At 37.1% G+C, this 25,504-nt stretch overlaps 1 protein-coding gene across 2 annotated transcripts in view; it reads left to right on the forward strand.

Annotated features, from left to right (window-relative positions):
* VTA1 (vesicle trafficking 1) overlaps positions 1–25,024 on the forward strand; it is a 45,809-nt gene extending 20,785 nt beyond the window's left edge. For both annotated transcript variants that reach the window (XM_028509419.2, XM_028509421.2), the window contains 4 exons: positions 6,075–6,183; positions 12,915–13,088; positions 19,797–19,877; positions 23,688–25,024. In XM_028509419.2, the coding sequence (XP_028365220.1) occupies positions 6,075–6,183; positions 12,915–13,088; positions 19,797–19,877; positions 23,688–23,833 (510 nt within the window). In that variant the 3' untranslated portion in view covers positions 23,834–25,024. The remainder of the gene's footprint in view (positions 1–6,074; positions 6,184–12,914; positions 13,089–19,796; positions 19,878–23,687) is intronic.
* The last annotated feature ends 480 nt before the right edge of the window (positions 25,025–25,504 follow it).

Consider the following 25,504-nt stretch of genomic DNA (forward strand, 5'->3'; position numbering starts at 1 on the left):
TCACCACACTCTTGTCCATGTCCATGAGTCCTTTTTCCTTTTAGCTCAGCGCAAAAGAAGGCCAGGTAAGAGAGGGGAGAGGACCAAAAATAGATGGGACTAATACAAAACACAGAGCAAATTTTAGACCAAATGCAGCTGTATCAGTAAATACCATAAATGTAAATTTGGGCTAGCACTACCATATAAAAATAGAGATTTTCAGACTAGATAAAAAAATAAGTTCTAACTTTATATTGTTTACAAAATACACCCTTTAAGTATTGAGACACAGATGTTTTATAAATGAAAGAATGGAAAAAATATTCAATGCAAATACTATGTAAGCAAAATCCTAAGTGACCGTATTAATATTAGACAAAGTAAACTTTAAGAAGACGTGTTATGAGAGATAAAGTGGGACATTTTGTAATGATAAAGAGTTCAGTTCATCAAGAGTATATTATAGTTGAAAATGTCTATTCACCAAATAGCAGAGTTATAAACTATACGGAACAAAACTTGATAGAATAAAAGAAAAATATACATAAATTCATAATCATACTTGGAGATTTAATACCCCCCTTAGTCATCAGTAGAATAAGTAGTTCAAAAACAGCAAAATTAACTAAAATGAATAGACCGGCCACATCAAATATTGGCTAGAATGTGGGAAAACAAGAGCTTTCATACATTGCTTGGCAAAAATGTTAGACGTTTTAACCACTTTGGGAAAAGATTTGGCAGATTTTTGTAAAGTTAAACATACACCTACCCTTTTACCCAGTAATTCCTGCTTGGTGTTTATCCAAGAGAAATGAAAACATATGTCCAGAGAAAGACTTGTTCAAGAGTACTCATAGGAACTTTATTCATAATAGCCCAAAGCTGGAAACAGCCCCAATACCCACCGACAGAGGAACTGATAAATAAATGGTGCTGTTACCAAAACGTAAAAAGAGAACTACTGGTATACCCTGCAACATGAAGACGTCTTGTAGTTACTATACTGAGGAAGAGAAGACTCAAAAGAATGCCAATTGTATGATTCCTTTCATATAAAGACAGACTTATTCTAGTGAAAAAAATTAGGTTGTTGAGGGTGGGGTCAAGGAAAAAATTGATCTGGAAAAGGATATAAGGGAACTTTCTTGGGAACTAGGAATATTATATTTTGATAGGAGTATGTTTTACAGAAGCATATCAATTTGTCAGAGCTCATCAAATTATACATTTACGATTTATGCATATCGATGTCAGTTTTACCACAAAGAAGTTAAATATTGAACTATTATTTATAGGTTTGCTTTTTCTTGATGGTATTAGGTTGTCAATTGTAAAACTGCCTTCTCTGTCTATTAGGATTGAGCAAATGAGTAAATATTGAGAGCCAGGTTTCTCACTTCTGGGGAAAACTTAAAATATGGGATGGGGAAATACTTCATTTTATTGTATTGGATTGGAGATGTCCATAATAATTTCTGCTTTTAAATATATTAGGTAAATGGAGCAAAATTGATGATATATATGTATATGGATGGTATGTATGTATACTACAAATGTGTGTGTATACAATGTGTGCACGCATTTGTGCGTGTACAGCATATATCATAGCTGTGTGTATACATGCCCACGAAACGCAGCTCCTGTACCTCTGCGCTGACCGTGTTGCAAGCAGGGATGCATCAGTAGCGCTGAGCACCCAGAGTGCCTGACTGGGGGCTCTAAGTACCCTCAACTAGTAAAGGAGCCAGGATTCCTGTAGAAAGGGCTGAAAAGGGCTGTGTCAGGACAAGTACTAAATGAAGTAGGACCTTCGTGTACCGGAAAGTGAAGAAGTGTTCACATAATCACAGGAACATTGTGAAAAGTATCCAGAAGCCAGTTTGAAAGAGTTTCCATTGTCCAGGTCACAGACAATATGAGCATTCAAATAAGGATGGTATTAATAGACAGTAATCATTGAATAAAATAAGAATCTATGGATCTGTACTGAAACATACAGTGAAATGAAGGAATAACAGAAGGTTCTTGACAGTAGAATTCTAACTGATGAGTATAGAAGTAAAGATGAAGTTAGAAATCATTAGTGGAGTTTAAAACTAGTGAGTTGAAAGTTTGATGAAGAAGATATTTAGAGTCATCTCTAAATATCTTTCATCAAATTGCTTATTAATGTTAAAGGGGAGATAGAGGAGACTGGAGAAACCCGTCTGACACCACTAGAACTGAGGCACCACACCTAGCACAACCAGTGTCCGGACCAGCTGAGAAAGGTGCACATCACTTCAGTGCCAATCCTGCTAACAATGGCTGAGGAGACACCAGACAAATCCAGATTGATAGACATTTTACAACTAGGCTGGTATTTATTTTTTTATGTCGGGGTCAAGAAACACTAACAGATGCTGTTCCAGATTAAAGACTAAGAAGACATGTCAAGTAATGCAAGCATAATGCATGCTTCCTAGAGTAGACCCAGGGGAGGAGCAACTTCCAAGAACATTATTTGGATAGTTGACAGAATTTATTGGGATGGTGGATCAGATAGCATTCTTCCCTGAGTGTTACATTTCCTGATCTTAATAACCATTGTGTATGAGGTTGTCCTGGATCTTAGAAAATGGGTAATGAAAGCATTAGGGTCACCGTGACTTCCGACTTACTCTTAAAGGGTACAGAAAAAAAAGGTTGTGTATAACTAAGCAGATTGCTTATTATTCTATCATAAGTACTATGTTTATATGTACAAGTGGGGCAAAAGTAGGTTTACAGTTCGTATGGAAAATAATACAATAATTAATAAGTATAAGAATAAACTTTGTGTATTTACAACTGTAAACCTACTTTTGCCTCACCCTGTATATGTAAATTGATAGATTGATAAAGAAAAGTGTAAACATTTGGGGAATTTGAGTGAAAAGTATATGGCAGTATTTTTTACTGTTTTTAAACTTTGAATGTTATTTCATAAAAATCTGAGGACTTTTTGTTGTTTTTTTTTTGTTTTTTTGTTTCAAAAGATAACATTGGTTCCTTTTCTTACCTAGTAGATTTTTGTATTAAACAGTTAATGGTTCTGCCATCTTTAGTTCATTGAAATGTATATTCCAAATATTATTATAAAAATAGAGTAGTTAAATTTATGTATTTGTATATTATGTTTAGAGTATTTTGATACAGTGTTACTCTAATTTTTAAAACTTGTTTTATAAAATTTTAGTTGCTTTGAAAAACATAAAAGTCTAAAAATTCTGAATAAAGCTCCATTAGGAAATACATGTAATTTGTGATTATACATACTTGAATATTTGAGTCATTTGATAATAAGCTTGCTGAATATGTGTTTTTCAAACATTTTTCATTATATTATATCCAGTGCTCCTGGGAGTTATATAGAGACCTTGTTATTTGCTTAATATACTTGGCAGAATTGGGGTACTAAGAATATAAATGTGTTGTTACCACCAAGTTAGAGATTATTGATTTCTTTTGTATCACTAACTACTTCGAAATGTTATGAAAGCTATGGATTCTCTCCCACATACATGTGTATTGCATTTTTTTGCATATAATTCAGGGAGTTTCACAGCCACCCTCAACCCTGTCCACTGACCCCCCCCACCCCCACCCCCACCCCACCCCCCGAAAGCCTAGGTCAAACTGTGCTCAAGACTACTAGCCACATTTCTAGGTGCAAAAATAAATAAATAAATAACATTTTATTCCAGTTAAGTGTTTTTCATTGTATGGTTTCAGGACAGCCACCTTCACAGAGCACTAATTTTTTTTTAAGAAAATAATAAAATCCATTCACCAAATATTTGTTTACTATAAATCAAACCTGACATGGTTCCAGGCACTAGTAATACCACGATGCATAAAACCCCTGCCTTCATGGGAATCATATAGTTGTGGTAGAGATAGGCCATGAACAAATTAATAAGTAAAATGTATAGTATGTCAAATAATAAGTGTCACAGAGAAACTTAAGGTGGAGATAGAAGAGTCAGTTTAAATAAGGTGTTTGGGGAAGGCCTCACTGAAGAGGCAACATTTTAGCAAATCCTTGAAGAAGATAAGGGAATGAATTATACAGAAGCCAGAAAGAGGCAAGAGAAAACGCAGAGGTTTGAGACGGTAAAGGTTACCTATTCAAAAAAGAGCTAATGCTGTAGGAGTCTGGGAGGTAGTAAGTAGCCCACTGGGAAGTAAAGAACAAAAGTGGCAGCTGGTAGGCTGTGTGACCTGGAGAGAGCGAGTGGCGGTGAAGGATGGCAGCAGCTGAAGGAGACTGCCGCCTCTTCAGTTCAGGTGGTGATTAGGTGATAAACGTGGGCCCCGGGTTTCCAGATCTTCCGTTTTTTACAAGAAGTTAGGAACTTGGATTTTCTTTGACTTGTCTAGTATTTAATTCTCTGGAAACAGTTCCTATTTAAAATTCTATGTGAGGCAGCACTGCTTGAGTCCAGTAGTTTCAAGTCTTTGTGAGGACAGGGTATGCAGTAATATTTGGAGTCAGAGGGTGATTAAATAAAGGACACGGGAGGGAAACCAGGAGATGAGAGTGTCGTGAACACCAGAACGCACAGTGTTCCACAGTTGTCAGAATGGTTCGGTGTCTGGTGTGCTACTGACAAGCTTGGTAATAGGATGCCTGAGAGATGTGTGTTGGGTTTACCGGTGTGAGTGGGTTGCTGGTGAAATTCGAGAGGAGTTTTTCAAGTGAACCGATGCTGTAAATGAGGAGGAGGCTGGCACATGTGGGGTCCCTGCATTGGAAGGCTTGGACACGCTGAAATGCTCTGATTTTTTTTTTTAATAAAAATAACCAAACAAAAAAGAATAAAGAGAAACTTCTCCCTAGGATGAACTGAATGAAGACTTCAAGTATAGATACTGCTTTTGAAAAGCTTCTTTGTGAGGTAGAACAAATAATCATACCTGGAGATTGGAAATCGATGGATAGAACCTTTTTTAAAACAGGATATATAAGGGTTGTTCAATGAGAAAAGGGAAGTTAAGTATGACACAAATTCAGTAATTTGGGGGCTTCCTTTTCAGGTTTCTGTATAGTACCTATCTGTGGCATCTAGAGAATCTCACATAAAATAACTAAGTGTCTGAACTGCATGCTGTATTTGTAGTCATAGGAGACTTCGTGGATCTTTGCAAAAGGCAAACCACAGTTGTTTTCGACGTGATAAGGCTGTTCTCTCAAACTCTAGTGTGCATACGGATCCTCTGGGGGTCCTTTTACAGCACAGAATCTGGTGCAGGCTTGCGGATCCTGCGTTTCTGACAAGGGCCCAGTTGATTCCAGTACTGCTGGCCCAAGAGTATCACAAAGGTCCAGTAACTGTATGAACTAAAAATCACTGTTTCATCCAAAATTCTGGTTTTACTCTTGTATGTTTTTAAACAGATTTTTATCTTATTTTATGGCATATAGCATACATTTTAAAAGCAGGAAAGAAGAAGCAACTAGCAGATTCTTCACTGATATTTTCAGTTCTTACAATAATCCCATGAGGTATTATCTTCCCCTTATTGGAACTGAAGTAATTGAGACTCAGAGCTGGTAAATAGTGTGCTACAGGTTAAAGGTGCAGGTCGCCCAACTGTCTGTCTGGTGTTCGTTTGCTTGCTTTAACCACTACATCATCTTAGTTTTCCTGGATTTGCACAAATGAGTTTTTTCCTCTCCAGGGAAAATAGTTCGATTTGTTGTTGTTATCTTTCACATTTCATTTTAGAATTTCGTCCAGCCTAGTTTTCTCTCTCCCTGTGCATAAAAGTTTCTAGTTTTACTCGAAGGACACTGCCGTGTTTCCATTGCAGACTTTTCCTGAAACTCAGAACCGAAAGAGAACTAGGCATGTGTTTGGAGAAAGATAGCTTTTTGTGAAGCCTGTCGAGCCCTAGACAGTTGGTAGAATCCAGTGGGGGATGGGGTGGGTGCCAGCCTCTCTTCAGGGCTGTTCAGTGCAGAAATAGGTTTTATTTAAAAACTGTGATACAGGTTATCATAAGCGTGTGTACATTTTCTTGACTTTTTTACTGCAGTCTAACTGATGTAAAAATATGTCTTTTAGAATGTGAAACACAGAAAGTATGCAAGGTGGAAGGCAACATATATCCATAATTGTTTAAAGAATGGAGAGACTCCTCAAGCAGGGCCTGTTGGAATCGAGGAAGACAATGGTATGTATTTATCTAAGTAAAATGATTTAGCAGAATCATAATTGTTCATTATAGTCTTATTTAAAGTTTTCTAAAGGAACTGTACAATTTCGTTTCCTCCATCAGTTCCAAAATTCATATAAAATTGGATATAAAATCGTACATTTCTGGACAAATTCCTCTAATGTCAAACTTTGTCAACAAATGGTTGGCTGTCTCCTACCTCTAATAAGATTTCTTTCCTGCGTGGAACAGACAGTCCATTTGTAATTTACAAAATGCTTCCAGCCTTGGCTGGTGTGGCTCAGTATACTGAGCATGGGCCAGTGAATCAAAGGGTCACTGGTTCTATTCCCAGTCAGGGCACATGCCTGGGTTGCTAGCCAGGTCCCTGGTAGAGGGTGTGTGAGAGGCAACCACACACTGAAGTTTCTCTCCCTCTCTTCCTCCCTCCCTTCCCTTCTCTAAAAATAAATAAATGAACTCTTTTCAAAAATAAAAACCAAAGGACACTATATTATATTTTCTGTATCTATTTGAGCTTTTTTAGGTGATGGGGGTTGATAATGCATGCATATAGTTCAAAATTTATAGAGTGTATAAAAAATAAGTGAATTTCTTATTTCCACCATATTCCTCATATTCCCAGATCCTGCCATAACCCCAATCACTAAATACTTCTTTTTTAGTTTTTTTGTGTATTTTTACAGAGATGCTTTTTATGAATTTACACGTAAGGAGAAATATATATCCTCCTTTTTCACACAATTGGTAATATACACACTGTTCTGCACTTAGCTTTTTTGTTGTATTACTTTGTTACTTGATATATATGGGAAAATTTTACCGTCTCATAATAAGTGGTTTTATAAAATTAAATCATGAAAATAAAGGTCTCATTATTTCATTGGTCTTTCAGTTAATGAGTAATGAAAAAGAAAAACATTTTTCACTTGTTCTCACTGATTAAACTTATAGGAAATTGACTCTTACAATGGAAACAACCACTGTTCTCTGAATTAAGAAAATGTCCTGATTTTTGCATTTGTTATATAACTTTTAGGCATCTGTGAAGATGATTATCCAGTGCATGGGCTAGTGAACTCTCTCTGAAAGGGTTAGACCGTAAATTGTTTTAAAGATTTTATTTATGTTTAGACAGAAGGGAAGGGAGGAAGAGAGGGAGAGATACACTGATGTGTGAGGGGAACGTCAGTTGGCTGTGGTTTGCAGGGACCCCGACAGGGGACCGAACCCACCACCCTGCCCTGACAGAGTGAACAGGTGAACCAGCAACCTGTCACTTCGCAGGAGGATGCTCAACCAACCAACCCGTGTCCATGCCAGTCAGGGCAGACAGTAAATATTTTAGACTTGTAGGTGATACGGTCTTTGTTGCAGCTGCTTGACTGTACTCTTGCACCGGAGAAGTAGCCACCACAGACAACATGTAATCAAATGAATGTGTCTGTGTTTTAACAAAACTTTATTTACATAACAGGCAGTCAACCCATTGGCCATAATTGCCAACTCCAGTCTAAACCATCTCCTTAGGTCTGTTACTATAGTGAATTCTATTAAATAATTGTCTTATATCGAACCAACTTTACATTGTGTAATAAACTCCACTTGGTTATGATGTAATTCTTTAAATTATACTGATGAATTTAAACTACTATATATCATTTAGGATTTTTGTATTGACATAAGTAAAATTGGCTGCAGTTTACTTTTGGGTATCAATTTTGCACTTCATAAATATAATCTGAAAGTTTCTGGTGTTTTCTGTGCTCTGGGACATTTTAAATACCCTGGGAATTATCTTTCATTCAGATATTTCCTAGAATTTGTGTGTGTATGTGTGAACCCAGCTGGCCCTGATACTGTGGGTGGCTTGCTGGCACTGTTCTTCTATGGAAATTCGCCCTGTTAGATTTTTTAAAAATTTTCTCAGTCATTGCCTAGTGAGTGAATGCGTACTGATGAAGTGAATGATATTTTAGGTTTTTTTTAAGGCCTTTTAATAATTTCTGCATAGGTGTGCTCCCCTCAGAATTTTTCAGATTACAGTTGTGTTGCGGTTCTGCGTGGAGGTACATGTTCATTGCAGTATGCGTATCCACTTTCAAAATGCAGCAGCTGTGTTGAATGTTTCCATATACTGTTTTAAAGTGAATAGATAGCAAATAAGAATATGAAAAAAAGATGCTGAAATCTTTAGTATTTAGGGAAAAATACATTAAGAATGTAGCAAGATACTTTACACAGCTTCTGGAATCTAAAATTTAATAAGCTGTTAGTACCAGGTGCTGACAAGATTGCCAAGTGGCTGGAACATTGCTCTTGAGGAAAGGAAAGGAGAGGGGAGGGGAGGGGGAGGGGGAAGGGGAGGGGAGGGGAAACAGGTTGACAGTTTTGTATAAAATTAAAAGTACACATAGCACATGATCTGGCAGTCCCACTCCTAGGCATTTGTCTACCCAGGAGAAATGCAAGCATGTCCATGCAGAGACCTGTACATAAATGTTTATTTATAGCAGCTTTATTTGTATTTGCCAGAAACCGAAAGTGATTCAGATGCCATCGATTTGTGAATGGGTCTACAAATTGTGGAACATCTTTGTAGTGGAATACTACTCAGCAGTCAAAGGGGAATGGACTGTTGGTTTTTGCAATAGTGTGGTCTGAGTTTAAAAGCAACATGCTAAGTTAACGACACCAACTACAAAAGGCTGCCTATGCATGATAGCATTTATGTAACATTCTGGAAAAGGCAATGTTCTAGGAACATTAATCCGATCAGTCGGTGTCTGGGGTGAGAAGAAGAGGTTTACTAGAAAGGAACATAGGAAAAGGTTTGGGGATGACAGGAACATTCTGCTTGTGGCTGCGGGGTGGTTACACACGGCATCAGTTTGTCAGTAGTGTGTCCCCTGGAAGTGTGCGTTTCACTGTATGTCGATTATACCACAATCAACTTTCCTTTAAAAGACCAAGGGAAAAAGAAAAAGTTGGAAAGTCTTTGTGTTTTATTTATTTATTCTGAGGACTGGTTAGAATGTTATAAGGCCACTCAGTGAAAAAGGCACCCTGCAGTTTTACGTGTGACTACTCCGTGTCAGTTATTTTGCAGTCCGTCCTCTAGAGATCAGACTTCAGCGCGACTTTGCAAGTTAACTTTTTGCTATCTGTTCCTGAGCACACTTCATAATATGTTCCCATCTAATCTCTAAACAGCCTTTCTCACATAGAATGCCTCGTATAGTTTTCTTCTATAATAAATGCCTTGCATTCATGTAGTGCCTTAAAGTTTATAAATTACTTTCATATATCCCAGGCCATCAAAGGTCCCTAAGAGATAGTTTAAGTCATTCCTGTTTTACAAATGAGGAAACTGAGGTCCCCCATGGGGGGGGACTTTTGAAGTCAGCCTGAGGTCATAGAACCACAGTAAGGAAGAACTAGAACTTGCAACTTGACCTTCTTATGCCAAGTTTTGTTTTTTTACGTTAACACTACAGCATAGATAATATATTATGTTGTTATAGTTGTTGATTAAGTTGTTTAAAATAGAATGATGTAAAGCATGGTTACATTGCTGGGTTATAAGTAAATTGTCACAACACAATTTCTCTTTTTTTTTTTTTCATTTAATTTTTGAGAATGTTTTACATACTTCTTTTCCTACTTTAATACCAACTACTATCAGGAATGTTTTATGTCAGTCCTACTATGGGCACATAAGTGTCCACAAGAAAAGATCCAACATTCTTAACTTGCTAATAAGCAAGACCCTCCACAATCTGGCACCAACCTTTTTTACCAGTTTTACTTCTTATTCCTGTCTGCTGTTGTCTTAGCTGGCTTAGGCTTCCATAACACAATACCATCATCAGGGTGGTTTAAGGAACCGATGTGTATTTATTTCCTCCCAGGTCTGGAGTCTGGAAAGTCCAAGGTCAAGGGTTGTCAGGGATTGGTTGGTTGTTGGTAAGACTCAGCTTCCTGGCTTTCAGGCAGCCGCCTTCTCTCTCGGTTCTCACAAGCTGGAGGGAGAGAGGCACAGAGAGATCTTTTTCTTGTTAGGCCATAGTCCTATCAAATCAGGGCTCTACCCTTATGAGGTCATTTAACCTTGGTTGCCTTTTAAAGATTCTGTCTCCAAATAGTGACATTGGGGATTAAGGATTCATCATACGAATTTTGGGGTGGAGAACACCATGTACTTCCATAGCAGCTATTTAAACCCTTTATTACAACCACAGAAGAGCCAGAAAGTACCATATTCTCTTTCTTTAGTTAAAACTGTGTCATCCTCCTCAAATGCTCTTCTTTCTTTACCTGATTCTTGCCTACCTGATGATCTCTCTTCTGAATTTCTGCAGAGCTACTTTGTGTGTGTGTGTGTGTCTGTAAAGCCTTGTAAAATATATACTAATATAATGAGTATTTACTTGTTCTGTTTGTGTTTTATATGAAACTTTATTAGGCAGATACACCTTTGTAATTATTTATTTTTTGTTACTTACCTAACCCTATCATTATGAAATATCTTATTGTATCTGTTAATATTTTTTGACATGATGTCCTGGCTGGTGTGACTTAGTCGTGCTGCAGAGCAAAAGGTCACCGGTTCAGTGCCTGGTCAGGGCATGTGCCTAGGTTGTGGGTTTGACCCCTGGCCAGGACATGTATGAGAGGCAACCAGTGGATGTTTCTGTTCTCTCTTTCTCCCCTCCTTCCCTTCTCTCTAAAAAATAAAAAATTTAAAAGAAAATATTTTGACATGAAATCTGTATTGTCTGTTACTGAAATTAACCCTTCAAGTTTTGTCTGCTTGGTATTTCCATGGTATACCTGTGTTCATCCTTTTAAACATTATATGAGTCTTAAAGCATATAGGTGTCTTTTTCTTTTCAGTCTGTCAACATCAATCTTCAAAATACCGTGTAGTCCATTTACATTCAGTGTAGTTATTGCTGTAGCTAGATTCAAGCCTAATACTTTTGTCATTTGTTTTTTTGTTGGTTTCGTTTGTTTCTGTACCCTCTTAGAGCTTTCTTTGGAGAGTTTTTCCTTTTTGATTCATTATGACCATATTTTTCTCTAGGATATAGTACCTAGTTTTAAGTTATTTTCTGTTCATTTCAATATCTGGGTCATTTGAGGGGTCTTTTTCTGTGGATTTTTTTTCTCATGACTCAGGTCACATTTTTTTCTCCCCTCCCCCCAGATTTCTATTAATTTTTATTGCTGATAAATAAACAATCTTGTAGTTCCTTTGCATTCTTTATTTTTCTCTGTGAAGTGTTGATTCTTGTCACAACAGGCAGTTAACTTGCCTGAACTCAAACACTTCCCCTCTTCTTTCGTCTTTAAGACACTGCTTTTCCAAGCTCCCTGGAATCTTCCCCGGGTGTGCATGCGTAGTTGAGGGCCATACAGGTATTTAGTTGGGGTTCACATACACCTTTTCTGCAACACTTCCTTTGTATAGACCGTTGAGTGCCCTCAAGTGAAAAGACACAAAAAAGGAGTTCTTACCTGCTGAGATTTCTTCTCCCAAGGGCCATCTTCTCTAGTCCTCAACACCTTTTTGTTACTCCCCATGCCTTTAACAGTGGGTTTTTTTTCCATTCCCAGAATGTATAAATGTTGAAGTTCCCTAATATAGGAGAAAATTATTGTATTGTATATACGGTATGAATATATCTACAGGGTTACTTACTTAGTAAAATGAGTATCTCAGAGTAGTAGGTAGATTACTTTTGTATACTTAAAAGTGTACTGGTCCCAGCTGGTGTGGTTCAGTGCATTGATTGCCAGCCTCCAAACCAAAGGGTCACTGGTTCAGTTCCCAGTCAGGGCACATGCCTGGGTTTCGGGTCAGGCTGCCCATGGAGGGGTGCGTGAGTGACAACCACACATTGATATTTCTCTCCTCTCTTTCTTCTCTTCCCTTCTCTCTAAAGATAAATATAATCTTTAAAAAAATTAATTTTTAAGATTTTTATTTTTAAAAAAAGATCTTTAAAAAAATAAAATTATGTTGAACATGTAATGTTGATGATCAGACAAAAAATTATTTAAAAATTCAATAGGAAACAAATCTGTTTCAGAAATCTGTAGTTCTAGCTTGCATTTACTTTATTTTGAGGTGCTAAGATTTCCAAAAGTGACTCATTGTCATTTTAAATAGACTATCAAAAGTTAATTTCCTCAAAGTAGTTTTCAAATTCAGCTAATGATATACAGTATATTTTAAAAGTCTGCATTTTAAAGCAAGGTCTCTTATTACTCCTTTTTATATAGATAGGTTAATGTGAAATTTCATTTCTTTTTGTTGACCACAGATATTTAATAGCTAATTAAAAATAGCTATCAAAAAAGGCAGCTTCAGAAGATAGACTTCTTACAGGGTAGCATAAAACGACATGTTTTGCCAAAAATGTCCATTTTTATAAGTTTAAGGAATGGATTTAAAATAAATATATATTTTAGGAAAAATTTACTATATGCAAAGATTTTATAGAATTGGAATTACAATTAACAGAAGTGATCATCATATTGTCAGTCATCACTAAGTGTTTAGAAAATACTTAAAACTATTATCTTGAAAGATAGAGCCTGCTTATCAACAGCATTAAATAGATTGTGTTTGAAGATCTATCATGCCTGTATAGCAAAATAAGAATATTCAGCACTTTTATTTCAAAATACCTCGTTTACCTTTGCCTGTATGTTCTTAATAGATGTTGAAGACAGTGAAGACGTTGGAGCAGCCTCTCTGCCCGCTCAGCCACCTCCGCCGTCCTCTGCAGCTTACGACCCCAGCAGCATGCCGCCCAGCGGCTACACCGGAGTCCAGATCCCTCCCGGGGCCCACGCCCCAGCGAACACGCCGGCAGAAGTGCCCCACAGCGCAGGTAGGGGCAGAGCCCAGCGGGTGTGGAGCCCTTCTTCCAGAAGGGGGAGCTGCGCTGCTTGTCCTGTCTGTGCCTCCTGAGAAGGCGTTTAAGTTCCACTGGCACCCACAAAAAAAATATTAAATTCTTTTTATTGAAACTTTAGTATCAGTTGTACAGTGGCACTTCAGTCCTCAAACTTAATTTGTTCCAGAGGGCTGTTTGAGAAGCAGTTTGGTCAAAAGCCAAATCATTTTTTCCCATTAGAAATACTGTGTTAGCATGAAAGGGTGGTTAGGTTGAGAACCAAACGGTTTGAGATGAGAGACATTTGAGATCCAAGGTTTGACTGTATTTCAGGTTCATGAGAAATGACAGACGTTTACAGATATTGATTACTATTAACCTCATGTTTTATTAATAAGAATAGCCTCTGTTCTTTTCATGCGTGGTGCTGGTTTCTTGTTCTTCCCCTCCTGTTCTTTCCCCTTCACTGTTGTACAGGGGCAGCACTGGGGGGCGGGGGCTTTGTTATGGGATGGGTCAGGCAGCACCTCGCTCTGATAGCAAGATTCGACCTTTCTGCCTCATTAACGGAGGACGCTGCCCTGCCCTCATGTTATTGATGAAGGCGGGAGGCACGTGCCAGTGAAAGAGGGTTTGTTTTTGTTTTTCTTCTTTAAGATTACAAATATGTGACTAAAAACAGGGACACGATATCTGCCATCTTGGAATAATTCAGGACTGTATGTCTCTGTTTTGATAGAAAAAACATCTGACAAAACTACTCTCCCATAGATTGATATCAATAAAGATGTTTTTATAAATTGCAAAGAGATGTTCTTCCATACACTTGTATTGTTAACATAGCATCACCCCTGTTTCCAAATAAAAAGGTATTTAAAACCATCATTTAACTTTTAACTTTTTAAAAAATTTTATTGTTAAAATTTCACCTTCTAGCATAAGGGTAATACGCAGCAGTAAACTACACAGACTTTTGAAAACATGTAATTGTTAAAATGAGTCATCATTTGAGTCCTGATTTCTAGCATTTCCATTCTGTAACACACTATCACTTCATTGACTTTCACCTTCAGTTTACCCAAACCTTTTAGGTTATTTTCACATGATTTGAATGACATTTAAAAGTTTGAGTAAATGAAAAAGCAGTGGTACATTTACACAACTGAATACTACTGAGCCGTAAAAATGAAGGAAATCTTACTCTTTGCAACAGCATGGATAGACCTGGAGAGCATTATGCTAAGTGAAATAAGCCATAGAAAGACAAGTACCATATGATTTCAATGGTATGTGGAATCTAATGAACAAAAATAACAAGCGAAACAGAGACAGACTCATAGATGGAAAGCAGGTTGTCAGCTGGAGGGGAGGAGCTGGGAGGGGGTAGAAGGCTTGAGCAAAAAAAGAAAAAGAAAAAATCTCATGGACATGCACGTGAGTGTGGTAAAGGGCATAGGATGGATAAATGGTGATGGACAGAGGCTTGGGTGGTGAGCACACAGCGCCATGTACAGGTGATGTGCTGTGGAATTGTGCGCCTGAAGCCTGTGTGATTTTGCTAGCCAGTGTCACCCCAATACATTCAATAATAGCAAACTATACAAACATTTACTCAATAAAATGAGTCGGCCTTTGAGTCCTGATATCTGCCATTTCTATTCTGTCACACCCCATCACTTCATTGACTTTCAGCCTCAGCTTACACAAACCATTTAGCTTATTTTTGCACGAGTAATAGTTTTAACACTGATCTCTTGTGTCGTCCTGTATATGGGTGTCATTCTGTGTATTTTACTCTGCCTTTTTATTATGTTATTGTCTATGTGATGGCATTAATAAGCAAACTAATTTGAATTAGTTTATAAGTAAAATTTTATAGAACACTGTTTTAAATATTTTATCTCTTAGAAATTTTGAAAATTTCTCTAGAATGATATAAGCAAAACCAGCTACTTATGGGCATTAGTCTTAAAGGACTGTTGTTTGAGTTACACTACTAAATTTACACACTGATGAAGAGCTGCACACACAGGTGCCCCTGTAGACCAGTGAAGTGGGAACAGAATGTATTTTGGAGTCAAATAGTGTGGACATTAGTTTCTGCCCCTCACTAAACCACAGGCTCAACTTGTTACTCACCTTCTTTTGACCCAGGTTGTTCCTCTTTCTAAAATGAAATCAGTCATACTTAACTTCAAGGTTGTTTTAATTATTAAAAGGGCAAAAGAATGAAAATAGACGGGTACTATGCCTGACACAAAATAGCAAATCAGCAAATTAGCTTCCTTTCCTTTTTTTGTCTTTTCCTTCCTATTGCTGTGCCAAAGAAAGACAGGGTATTTATTAGCAGGTTAATAAACACTTAAAATCATTTGTGAATCAAAGGAAGTGTCTCATCTGGGGATAGGATATGGCCTTAAAAGATTGCCTAGGGGTATTGCTTCAGACAGTATATCTTAGAGCACAGCAGTGGTACGGCCGTATATTCATATTTCATGTGTAGATGTCCTCTGTGTACATATGTGAGGGAATGTGTACTTCCAGTGAAAGGGTTATGTCAGCTTGACCATGTGAAATTGCTCTTTTTGTCCAACAAAAGTGATAAAATATTGGTAGTTTTACGCATTCATATTAACAGACAATATCTCCTACTTGGAAATGCATCACATGCAAATAGGTATTAGGAAATGATCTTTTATTAGGAGATTTTCTGGCATGAACAGTTCATTTTCATCCAGTCATGTTCTGACCTTATTTTTTTTTCTCTTTTTTTTCCTCAGAGTGGAGCAATAAAACTAAAAACCCGTGACCTTTCTTAGGATAAGGTCCTGTCTTGTTACTTTATACACTCGTATAGACTTAGCATTTAAATAATTATAGCTATTTTATAAATATTCTTACAGAATCTGTATTAGATATTTGTTGTCCTTAATTTACAAACTCAAAAAAGTAAAGCAATTAGGCAATTATCCCAAGAAAATTAAAATACAAACTGACCTAGTAAATAACAGAACGAGAGTTTGAACCCAAGTCACTCTGATTTCATGGTTTTGGCACACCGCACCTTTTTCGTTCCTTCCTCTAAGGTGCAGGTGACAAACACAAGGCCCCGGTCTGAATCTGCCCCTCCTCCTTGTTTTACCCCGCCCGGCACTTGTTTCTACCCAGTGGCAGTGCCCAGCTCCTTGCCCCTAGCTAAGGAGTAGTTGCATGTATACAGTCCTAGAGTTACATTCGGCCCTTGGACGGCAACCACGAAGCTGGTGTGGCCCCCGGTGAAAATGAGTTTGACACCCCTACTGTAAGGCATTAATATTCTCACATCGAAACCTACTCTGCTAATATATATTTCCCTCTAAGATAGAATCTTCTCTTAGCTGGCAAAAGTTTTTTCTACTGTATTTAAAACAGTTTTTAAAAAATCAGTTTATGGTTGCCTAATAGAAAATGAAATAAGATTTCTAGTTTATAAACATAGCAGATGTTTCCCTCTTACTCACTTTAGGAACGATTTACTCCCTCTCACATAAAGGCCCAGGATGCACTTTTATCAAAGGGAAATCCTTACGATAGCTGAAAAGAATAGTGTGTACTAATATACAGTTTCTAGTCCTTCCACAAGAAAGTAACGGGGGTGCAGCGAGAGCAGGGATGGCAGCTGTTTAAAGAGGCCGCGAGTTTGCTCGTGTGCTTCAACCACGGCAGAAGCAGATGTGGATCATACGGTGTACTGGTTTCTTTCTCTTGAAACGCTCACTTTTACAGTTGGTAAATGTAGAGGAAGGCTTCAGTGAATAATCTAAGTAGATTAAATAATAATTTTATAATTATATGCTAGCCTTTTCATTGTAAATACAGCTCACCTCGTATATATATTAAAAACTTTTACTGTTGTTTTTCTAAATGTCAGCAGTACTGCATTTGCATTCTACACAGCTTTCAAACTTGTTTATATTCTGGCCTGATCATTTATATCAGTGCTGTTTTCCGTGATTACACTGAAGTTTTACTCAAGCAAAATCCTCCTATTTTCTTACCTTTACTTAGAGTGTTCCTAAGAGGTAGCATGTCCTCCTGTTCCTCTGCCTCTCCAGATGCTCCTGCCTTTCAGGGTTCTGTTCAGTTATACTTCCTTTGGGTGGTCTCCTCTAGTCTTCTAACCAATACCTATTTTTCTCAACACCGTTCAGTCAATAGAACAATTTAGTACTTAATTAGAAACCTTGCAGTTGTTAATTCTTAAATGTGTATTATTAATCCCATCTAATAGGACATGTAACCATCTACTTTTTTAAATTAACCAAAATTACTTCTTAATACTTTTTTTTTTGTTAAATAATAGAAAGAAAGACATTGCCAACTCCCCAGGAATCTTTACTCCAACCTTTTGCAGTATAGGGGGCTGCAGCCCGTTTGCAAATTGACAGATGAGACCTTTCCAAGTCAGAAGAGAAGGGGAAAAAACTAGATTTGGACATCTCAAAAAATAATGAAAATAGATTGAAAACGAGTTTTACAAATCTGTCTGGTCTTCATGCACTTGTGGTGAGCCAGCACCAGTATGCTGGGCCCCGTGGCCACGTGCTACGATGGGTGCCAAGAGCACAGGCCTCGGCTCATCTGTCAAGACAGACATGAAGCAGCATCTTCCGCCTGCTGCATGAGGCGTGCTGAACAGCCTGTGTTGCTAGCTCAAGTCTTAGTTGAATGACTGCAGCCAGAATTTTTAATTAAGTGCAGACTACCTATTTTGTAAATATTGCTCAAATAAAATTTTACTACATAACTACATTTTTCCCTGTAAATTCTATTCTTGTTAATCAATATCACGTGCCTGATCATATGGAGATGTATAAATATATATATTTAAAAATTAGTGCAGAGCCCTGGCAGGTGTGGCCCAGTGGATTGAGTGCCAGCCTGCAAACCAGAGGGTCGGCAGATTCCCAGTCAGGGCACGTGCCTGGGTCGCTGGCCAGGTTCCCAGTAGAGGGCACTTGAGAGACAACCATACCTTGATGTTTCTCTCCCTCTCTTTCTCCCTCCCTTCCCCTCTCTAAAAATAAATAAGTAAAATCTTTTTATAAAAATTAGTGCAGAATGCTGACCATAAAAAGTACATATGCCATCTCCATAAAGAAAGGCATTTGAAGGATTTTAATTTGGGCAGACATACAAGTTACCTAGCAAGGAATGGCATTGATACCTAGATGGATCTATGAAAGGGATGTAGGACATTCATTTTTATACATGTACATTGGTCTGGACACACATGCTTATAGGTGCATGGAAAGGGCCGTAGAAACTGGTGATGCCCCTAAAGTGGCCGTGAGTAGGAATAAGAAGTAGGCTGTTCGTGTACATTTTTTTTACTATTTAAAAATTATACTTGACTCTTTATCTGTATCCCTTTGTACTTTTAATTTTTAAAAATTTTATTTATTCATTTTTAGAGAGGGGAAGGGAAGGAGAAGGAGGGGGATGGAAACATCAAGGTGTGGTTGCCCCCTACTGGGGACCTGGCCCACAGCCCAGGCCTGTGCCCTGACTGGGAGTTGAATCCTGACCCTTTGGTTCTCAGGATAGCACTCAATCTGCTGAGCCACTCCAGCCAGGGTTAAACTTTTTTTCAATTTTTAGTTAGAAAGTAATATTTTTATGACTTAATAGTTCTAAAGATGTACAATGGAGCTAATTTGCCCTAAATCGAAATTAAATGAGATAAAATGGTATACACTTCAGCCATTTTGTCTTTTGGGTTGGTAATAAGAAAGTCTTTCAAAGTCACAACTTCAAACCGCAGACTAGTTTAGAATGTAAGTCCACCTTTTCTGAAGCCATCGTGCCAGAACACTCATTGGCCGTGTTTTTGTTTTCCTAGAAACTTCCCCGTGTGTTTTCCTCCTATTACTTCCTTCTTTTTATTTCATTATTTTCCCACTTTTACTACACATTGCCTATTTGAATTTAACCTGTTAGTTCAGAGCAAGTGAATGCTGTTTTCTACCTGAATGCATTGATTTAGAGTAATCAACTTTTTTGTTCATTTGCTTTCTTGCTAATGAAGAAATCATTTAAGTCTCTGGGAAGTTTTAACAGTGTGTGTTAATTTTTTAAATAATCAGTAATCTTCAACTTATATCACTTAGCATTGTCAAGAGTGCTAAAAATTTACTGAATATTACAGTCATAACAAGTTCTATAATAAGTCAAAACTCATTTCTTATTGGATATATAAAAATACCATCTTAAAAACATGTTAACTGGTAATTTGGAATATATAATTTTTAATTTAATGCAGAGGGTTGAAATGAGACTTATCCTGTAAGGTAAATTAAATCATAATTGTATCCTACCTTGACTCCAAATTATTTAATTGACCAAGAAATTAATAGGTTAAGAGAGGAGTCTCATTACTTCTGCAGATACTTGAGCTTTAATTGAGAAGCAAGTTGAAGCTTTAGACATGACAAACAAAATACATAATAGGAAATGTGTAGCCCATACATGTATGTAAACACTCAAAATGTATTTTCCTGCATATTTTCCATACCAGTCTCCAACATCAAATAACTATATTAAATTAGAAACCATTAAGGGTTCAAGGAAGTGAAGTAATACAATTCCTCTGTGATTCTTTCCTACTTATAATTTAAAGAGGTGTAAAATTTTAATACCTGTGTGTGGTTTTCTGACTTGCAGGTGTAACAGCAAATACCATCCAGCCTACTCCACAAACTATTCCGGCCATTGATCCTTCACTTTTCAGTACAGTCTCCCCGGGTAAGTCAGCTGTGTGTTGTATGAGAAATAGTGTGTCTTGTGTGGGGCGTGGGTTTGTAATTTTACCTTTGCAGTGTCCAGGTAATCTGAAACATTTCTTTGAATGTTTATGTTCGCTATATTCTCCAGTAAACCAAGATAGTTTCATATTATCAAAATAGCTAAATCTAAAAACTTCTTTTTCCCATTCGTTTTTCAAATGCAGCTGTGTGCATAGTGGCACAAACGTGCAGCCACAGATGTCAAGGAAGCCTAGATTACTTCAGCATCACCGTGTGTTGTGATTATGATACTCCTCATCTGCACTGGGGGATTAGATTATCCAAGAAGAGAGGAGCTGAGTCTAATTGAAAATAAAAATCTCTGAGGATAATTATGCTGATTAGTTGGGTCATAGGCCAGGTGACTGGTTTGTTGATGTTAATCTTTCCCACTTTTCCAACTTTTGTGTTATTTTTCACCCAGTCCATTGTTGTGTTTATTTTGGTATTACTCAGGTTTCTTCATATGTCTGAGGGGATACAGTTCTTTTTATTTAGAATGAAACCTTGCTCTGCTGTTTTCAGTTGTGTCGCTGGGTCTGTCCTGCTGCTGTGTCTGCAGGTCTCTTTTCCCGTGTGATTTTTCTGTTCCCTGTGTGACGGGAACTGGACATTAAGCTACCTGCCTCTCAGTCGTGGAAGGAAGAGAACTTGTTTTGGAAGGGGAATGGGAGGAGGTATCACATCTGCCTAGCTCATGTTTTTATGAACATAACATGAGCTGCTTAAATTGTGCTTTTCTAATTTTGTACTAGTTGGCTTACTGGCATGGCAGCAAAAAGATTGATCTGTAGTTGGTCCAGAATTTAATGAAAGTTAGGGAAGGTAAGAGGCTGGAAATGCGTGCTTGTCTGAAGTGGAGCACAATGCACTCCCCGCCGAAGGTAATGGTGTCTCTGTGCACCAAGGACTATGTTGGTGACTGTACATTTAAATAGATGCAAAAATATTTTAAGAGATGTGTAAGCTGCATTGTTACTGAAAACAGGAAGGGATTTCTGTGTGCTGTTGGTGGGAGTGTTAATTGTAAAGCTTTTTTCAGGAACATTATGTCATTATCAGAATCGCAAATATAACTTTTTTTGGCCCGGCTATTATACTTTTTAGAATCTATCTTTAAAAATACTTAGACGTGGGCATAAAATGTATTTAGACAGATATTTATGTCAACATCTTTTGTAGTGTACCATGCTCTGCATGTACCTCCCAGACTGACTGCAGGTCAGATGGTTCTCCTGTGCATCCTTGAAGTCACAGAATAATAGAATACATCAGGATCGGATTATCCAAGGTCCTGGACATGAATTTCTAGAGCTACCTAGTTGAGTAGGAAAACATCTCTGAAGACCCATTTTGGAACTGTTTACAATTAAGTGTTATTCCTTGGAAACTTTACCAAGTTTGCTTATGCCAAAAGGATGCTTATGCCAACTGAGCATGCAGGGATTTCTCTTTACACCAAGTAATGTTACCTTTGATCCGGTGTTGACCAGGAGGGCTCTCCTACCCGTGTAGTAGCGAACTTGATTGGCAGCTCTGGCTGCCTGCTGTCCCTGCTCTTGTCCTGCCCTGAGAAGGGAGCAGTTAGGTCTGGGGCACAGACAGTCTTGTCTGAAGCCATCTGGAACTTAAAAGCACATTTTTCGTAAAAGACATACTGTGTTAAACAATCTCTCTAATCCTTTACACACCTTTTAGGGCCATAATATTATCTGTCTCTGGTTCTGATTATGGGTTCTGGTAAGTTTAATGATAATTAAAAAACAACTTTTATTTTTATGCATTAATTAGTATTTACTATTCTGAATATGGAATCAGATAAAGTGAAATTGAACTGATATACCTTCCTATGTCTTTTCCACTTTATTTAGTTTTTAAGTGCTATTTTAAAAGAAAAATAATTAGACTTTATTTTTATTTAAAAATTATAATTAAAATGCTGTATTTTAATGACTTATACATTATATTTTTTAAATGAAGGAAAGCCTGAACTGTTATAAAATACTAGAAGCAACTATTTGACATGACTTAAGTTCTTTATATTTTTGATTGTTGAAAACAAATTACATCTCTAGGTCTATGCAACTTACATTTTTATCTAAATTGTAAGTTGGTTGTTATCTTATTTTAAGTTACACAATCGGTCATACCCGTCTATTATATTTGTTACATACCTGTAATTGTATTCTTGTTAAAATACTTTCACATTTTGTAAATACTGAAATATTTTATAAGAGGAATCAATATTTCTGTTTTAAAACTGTTTTATCATTAGTGGATAAGTTTAGTTTATGAAACTAAAGTAACACGTAAGTGATAGGTCAGCAAAACAGCGCTAAAGCTGATGATGGGAAAGTAAGATTGGCCCTGAGCGCGAGGGCTCTCTCGAGCAGGTCTGGCAGGCTCTGGGGGGCAGGTGCCCTATGGGTTTAAAGATTGTCTTGAGATAGGAGGGTAGAATATTAAAACACAAATGAACAGTGTTACAGAAACTGAAATTTTAAAGGTGTCTCAGTGTCTCATATACTACTAATACCTAGGTAGTAGTATATTTTCTCGGTGGCTAGAGCCTCTTAATATATATTGGAAAAAAAACATTAAAAATCTTGTAGGTATTTTGAAGCAAAAAATAAAAACTGAAGTAGGCCTGACTAAATTGTCCACAGAACTGCAGGATAACTTTTTAGATTTAATGGGTAACAAAATAGATTATCAGTTCTTTATAGTCCATGCCCCTGGCTTTCCGATCAGTTCTCCTAGAATCCTCATAAGAATTTTAGGGAAAATGGTATTTCAATAAACAAAATACAAAGTAAGCATTTAATTTCATCATTAGAATCATGTATTGAAGTATGTTCAAATCTTAGATTCTTTGAAACGGTTTTAGTGTGATTTGCCTACCCAGATGATTTAGTTGAGCTCCGCACACATCAGGCACATGTGTAAGTGGAAAACTTGTGGAGAAAAGAAATTCTGGAGAAATAATTTATAAGGGCAATTTACTTATCTAATTGTGTAGTTTACTGATATAAAAATTCTGTTAAACCTTAGAGATTTTTATATGGGTGGCACAAAAATGTAAAATCTTTTTATGTTTAAAAAAAGTTAAACAATTCACATAAAGTTTTTTTTTTTAATTGAGGGTTATATTTCCATTTTAAATAAGGGTTGAGTGATTGAGTCTATGTGTATTGTTCCATGAAAAACCAGGCAGAGTGATGCTAGCATAAATGCCAAAGCTGCTGCCCTTGTCCTCCAGAGTGTAAGTTTTTGTAATTAATTTGCCAAAATATAAAGGCTTCTAGTTTATTACTTCTGAAAGAAAAATCTTGCTCATAGAAGTTACTATGTATTGAGATATGTATTTTCATATTAGAGGTTTGGGTTTTTTGTTTTTTTTTTTAAGATTGACTTATTTTTAGAGAGAGGGCAAAAAAAAACAATGTGTGGTTGCCTCTCACGCCCCCTACTGGGGACCTGGCCCTCACCCAGGTGTGTGCCCAAACTGGGAATCAAACTGGTGACCCTTTGGTTCTCAGGCTGGCATTCAAACCACTGAGCTACACCAGCCAAGTATATGGTTTATATTAGTAAAAAAAAAAGTTGATAGCATGAGAAAATTTATTTAAATACAACTGGAATTGAAACAATCCTTTATGTTGTTACATAACCTCTAATATTTTCTGTAATCTTGAATTTAAACATTTACCCAACCTAAACAGAACACTTTATATTGTTATTAATATCTCGAGTATTCTTTCTCTTCCAGGGGATATCCGTCTTACACCAGAGGACTTTGCCAGAGCTCAGAAATACTGCAAATATGCTGGCAGCGCTTTGCAGTATGAAGATGTCAGCACGGCTGTGCAGAATCTACAGAAAGCCCTCAAGTTACTGACTACGGGCAGAGAATAAAGCCTTTGTGCAGCAGATCCACGTGTTTGGCCTAAAGAACTAACGTCCATTACTCTGTACCTTCAGCCTTCCAGGAGCACAGGCACAGTCTTAAGGAAGACTTCAGTTTTATTGACCGCAACAGTGAAATCTGTGTCTACGTCTCAGATTCCTGTGAAGCATTCATCAGCAGCCTCAGCCAGTCTCATCACCCTCTCAGTGGATCCAGCAGTCTCTGGGTGTACGGGGCTGATGTTAGCGAGACCCTGAAAATGCCCTTTGAACCCTGCTTGAGAAAATGGAAATACAGTTCTATAGACTGTATTGGGAATGAACTTTGTGTCTTAATTTACATAAATTAAGGAATATTTTAATCTATAATTTGGACAGATTACTTTGCTATAAAATTCTAAATTTAACTTTTAATAAAGGTTGTCAGAATATTCTAGATGAGACTTTTTTGTTTTCCTCACAAATTATAAAACAAGTATGAACATCCTAAACCGTTAGATGAATCTGAAAGAGATTATGTTCAAAATCCAATTTATATTCATGTTAAATATTACTACATTAAAAGTTTAAATTTTTATGGAAAGAAGTAAGGTAAAGAGGTAGAATCACTTTTAGACCTAAGAATAATGTCAGTTTCCCACCTGCTTTCCCTTACCCATTGAAGCTTAAGATGGACTGGTGTTTGCTCCCTAGGCAGTTTGACTGCATGTGTTAGAGAATGAGAAAACACTTTAGTAATTAATGCCTGGAAACTTGGTGCTTTAAGTTAAGATTCTCCTCTGCTGCTATGGAATGGAATCTCTAGAGTGTATAGCTACGAAGGATGCAGAAGACTATAAGGTTTAGATTCTCAGTTGTCACATTTATAAGTTTTGTTACCTGCATTTGTGCTGTATAAAAAAATAAATGCAAGGATTCTTTTTACTAGTTCAGCTAACTACAGAGCCAAATGTCTGTTTTGATTTGCATGCTAGAATTGTCATATTTTTAAGTCATTACTTTTAGTTACAGGAATATAATATTTCTGTAGTAAGACACAATTATCATTATGAGAGAGATCAATTTGGCAAATTGATCTGTAATTTATCTGGTTCATTTCATTTATTCCACAAAGATCGAAGTACTTTAACCTATGGGTCAGCAAACTACGGTCCATGGACTGGCCATCTGTTGTGTAAATAAAGTTCTGTTGCCTCAAAACTGTAGTCATTCATTCATTTTATCTGTGGCTGCTTTCCACCACTGCCTACAAGCCTAAAGTATTTACTATTTGGCCTTTAAAAATATTTTGGTGACCACTGATCTCATAGCCTATCTGAAAGAAAATGAATTATTCATAATCATTTGTCAGTTTTTCTTTGCATATGTGAAATGCTGTTGTGTAGGTTTGATAGAGTATTCAGACAGAATAAACTTGGAAATTATTGCAAAAACAAGCCCCAAATAACATACCTCCTAAAAATGTTCATGTCTGTCACAACTGAACTCCGGCAGCATCTGTAGAAAGCCAGCGCTCTGACCTGCTTCTTTCTAACTTCGCTGCCATAGAAAAGTGGCTGGAATGATCATTCATGTTGTAAGAGGGCAGAATTTCAATACAAATCTTAACATGCTGCACACCAGAAGAAAAACGGTCACCTCTTATTTGACACGCGGTCTGTTGCTCGAATTGGGAGAGCA

Source organism: Phyllostomus discolor, chromosome 4 (genome assembly GCF_004126475.2).
Source record: "Phyllostomus discolor isolate MPI-MPIP mPhyDis1 chromosome 4, mPhyDis1.pri.v3, whole genome shotgun sequence".
Lineage (NCBI taxonomy): Eukaryota > Metazoa > Chordata > Mammalia > Chiroptera > Phyllostomidae > Phyllostomus > Phyllostomus discolor.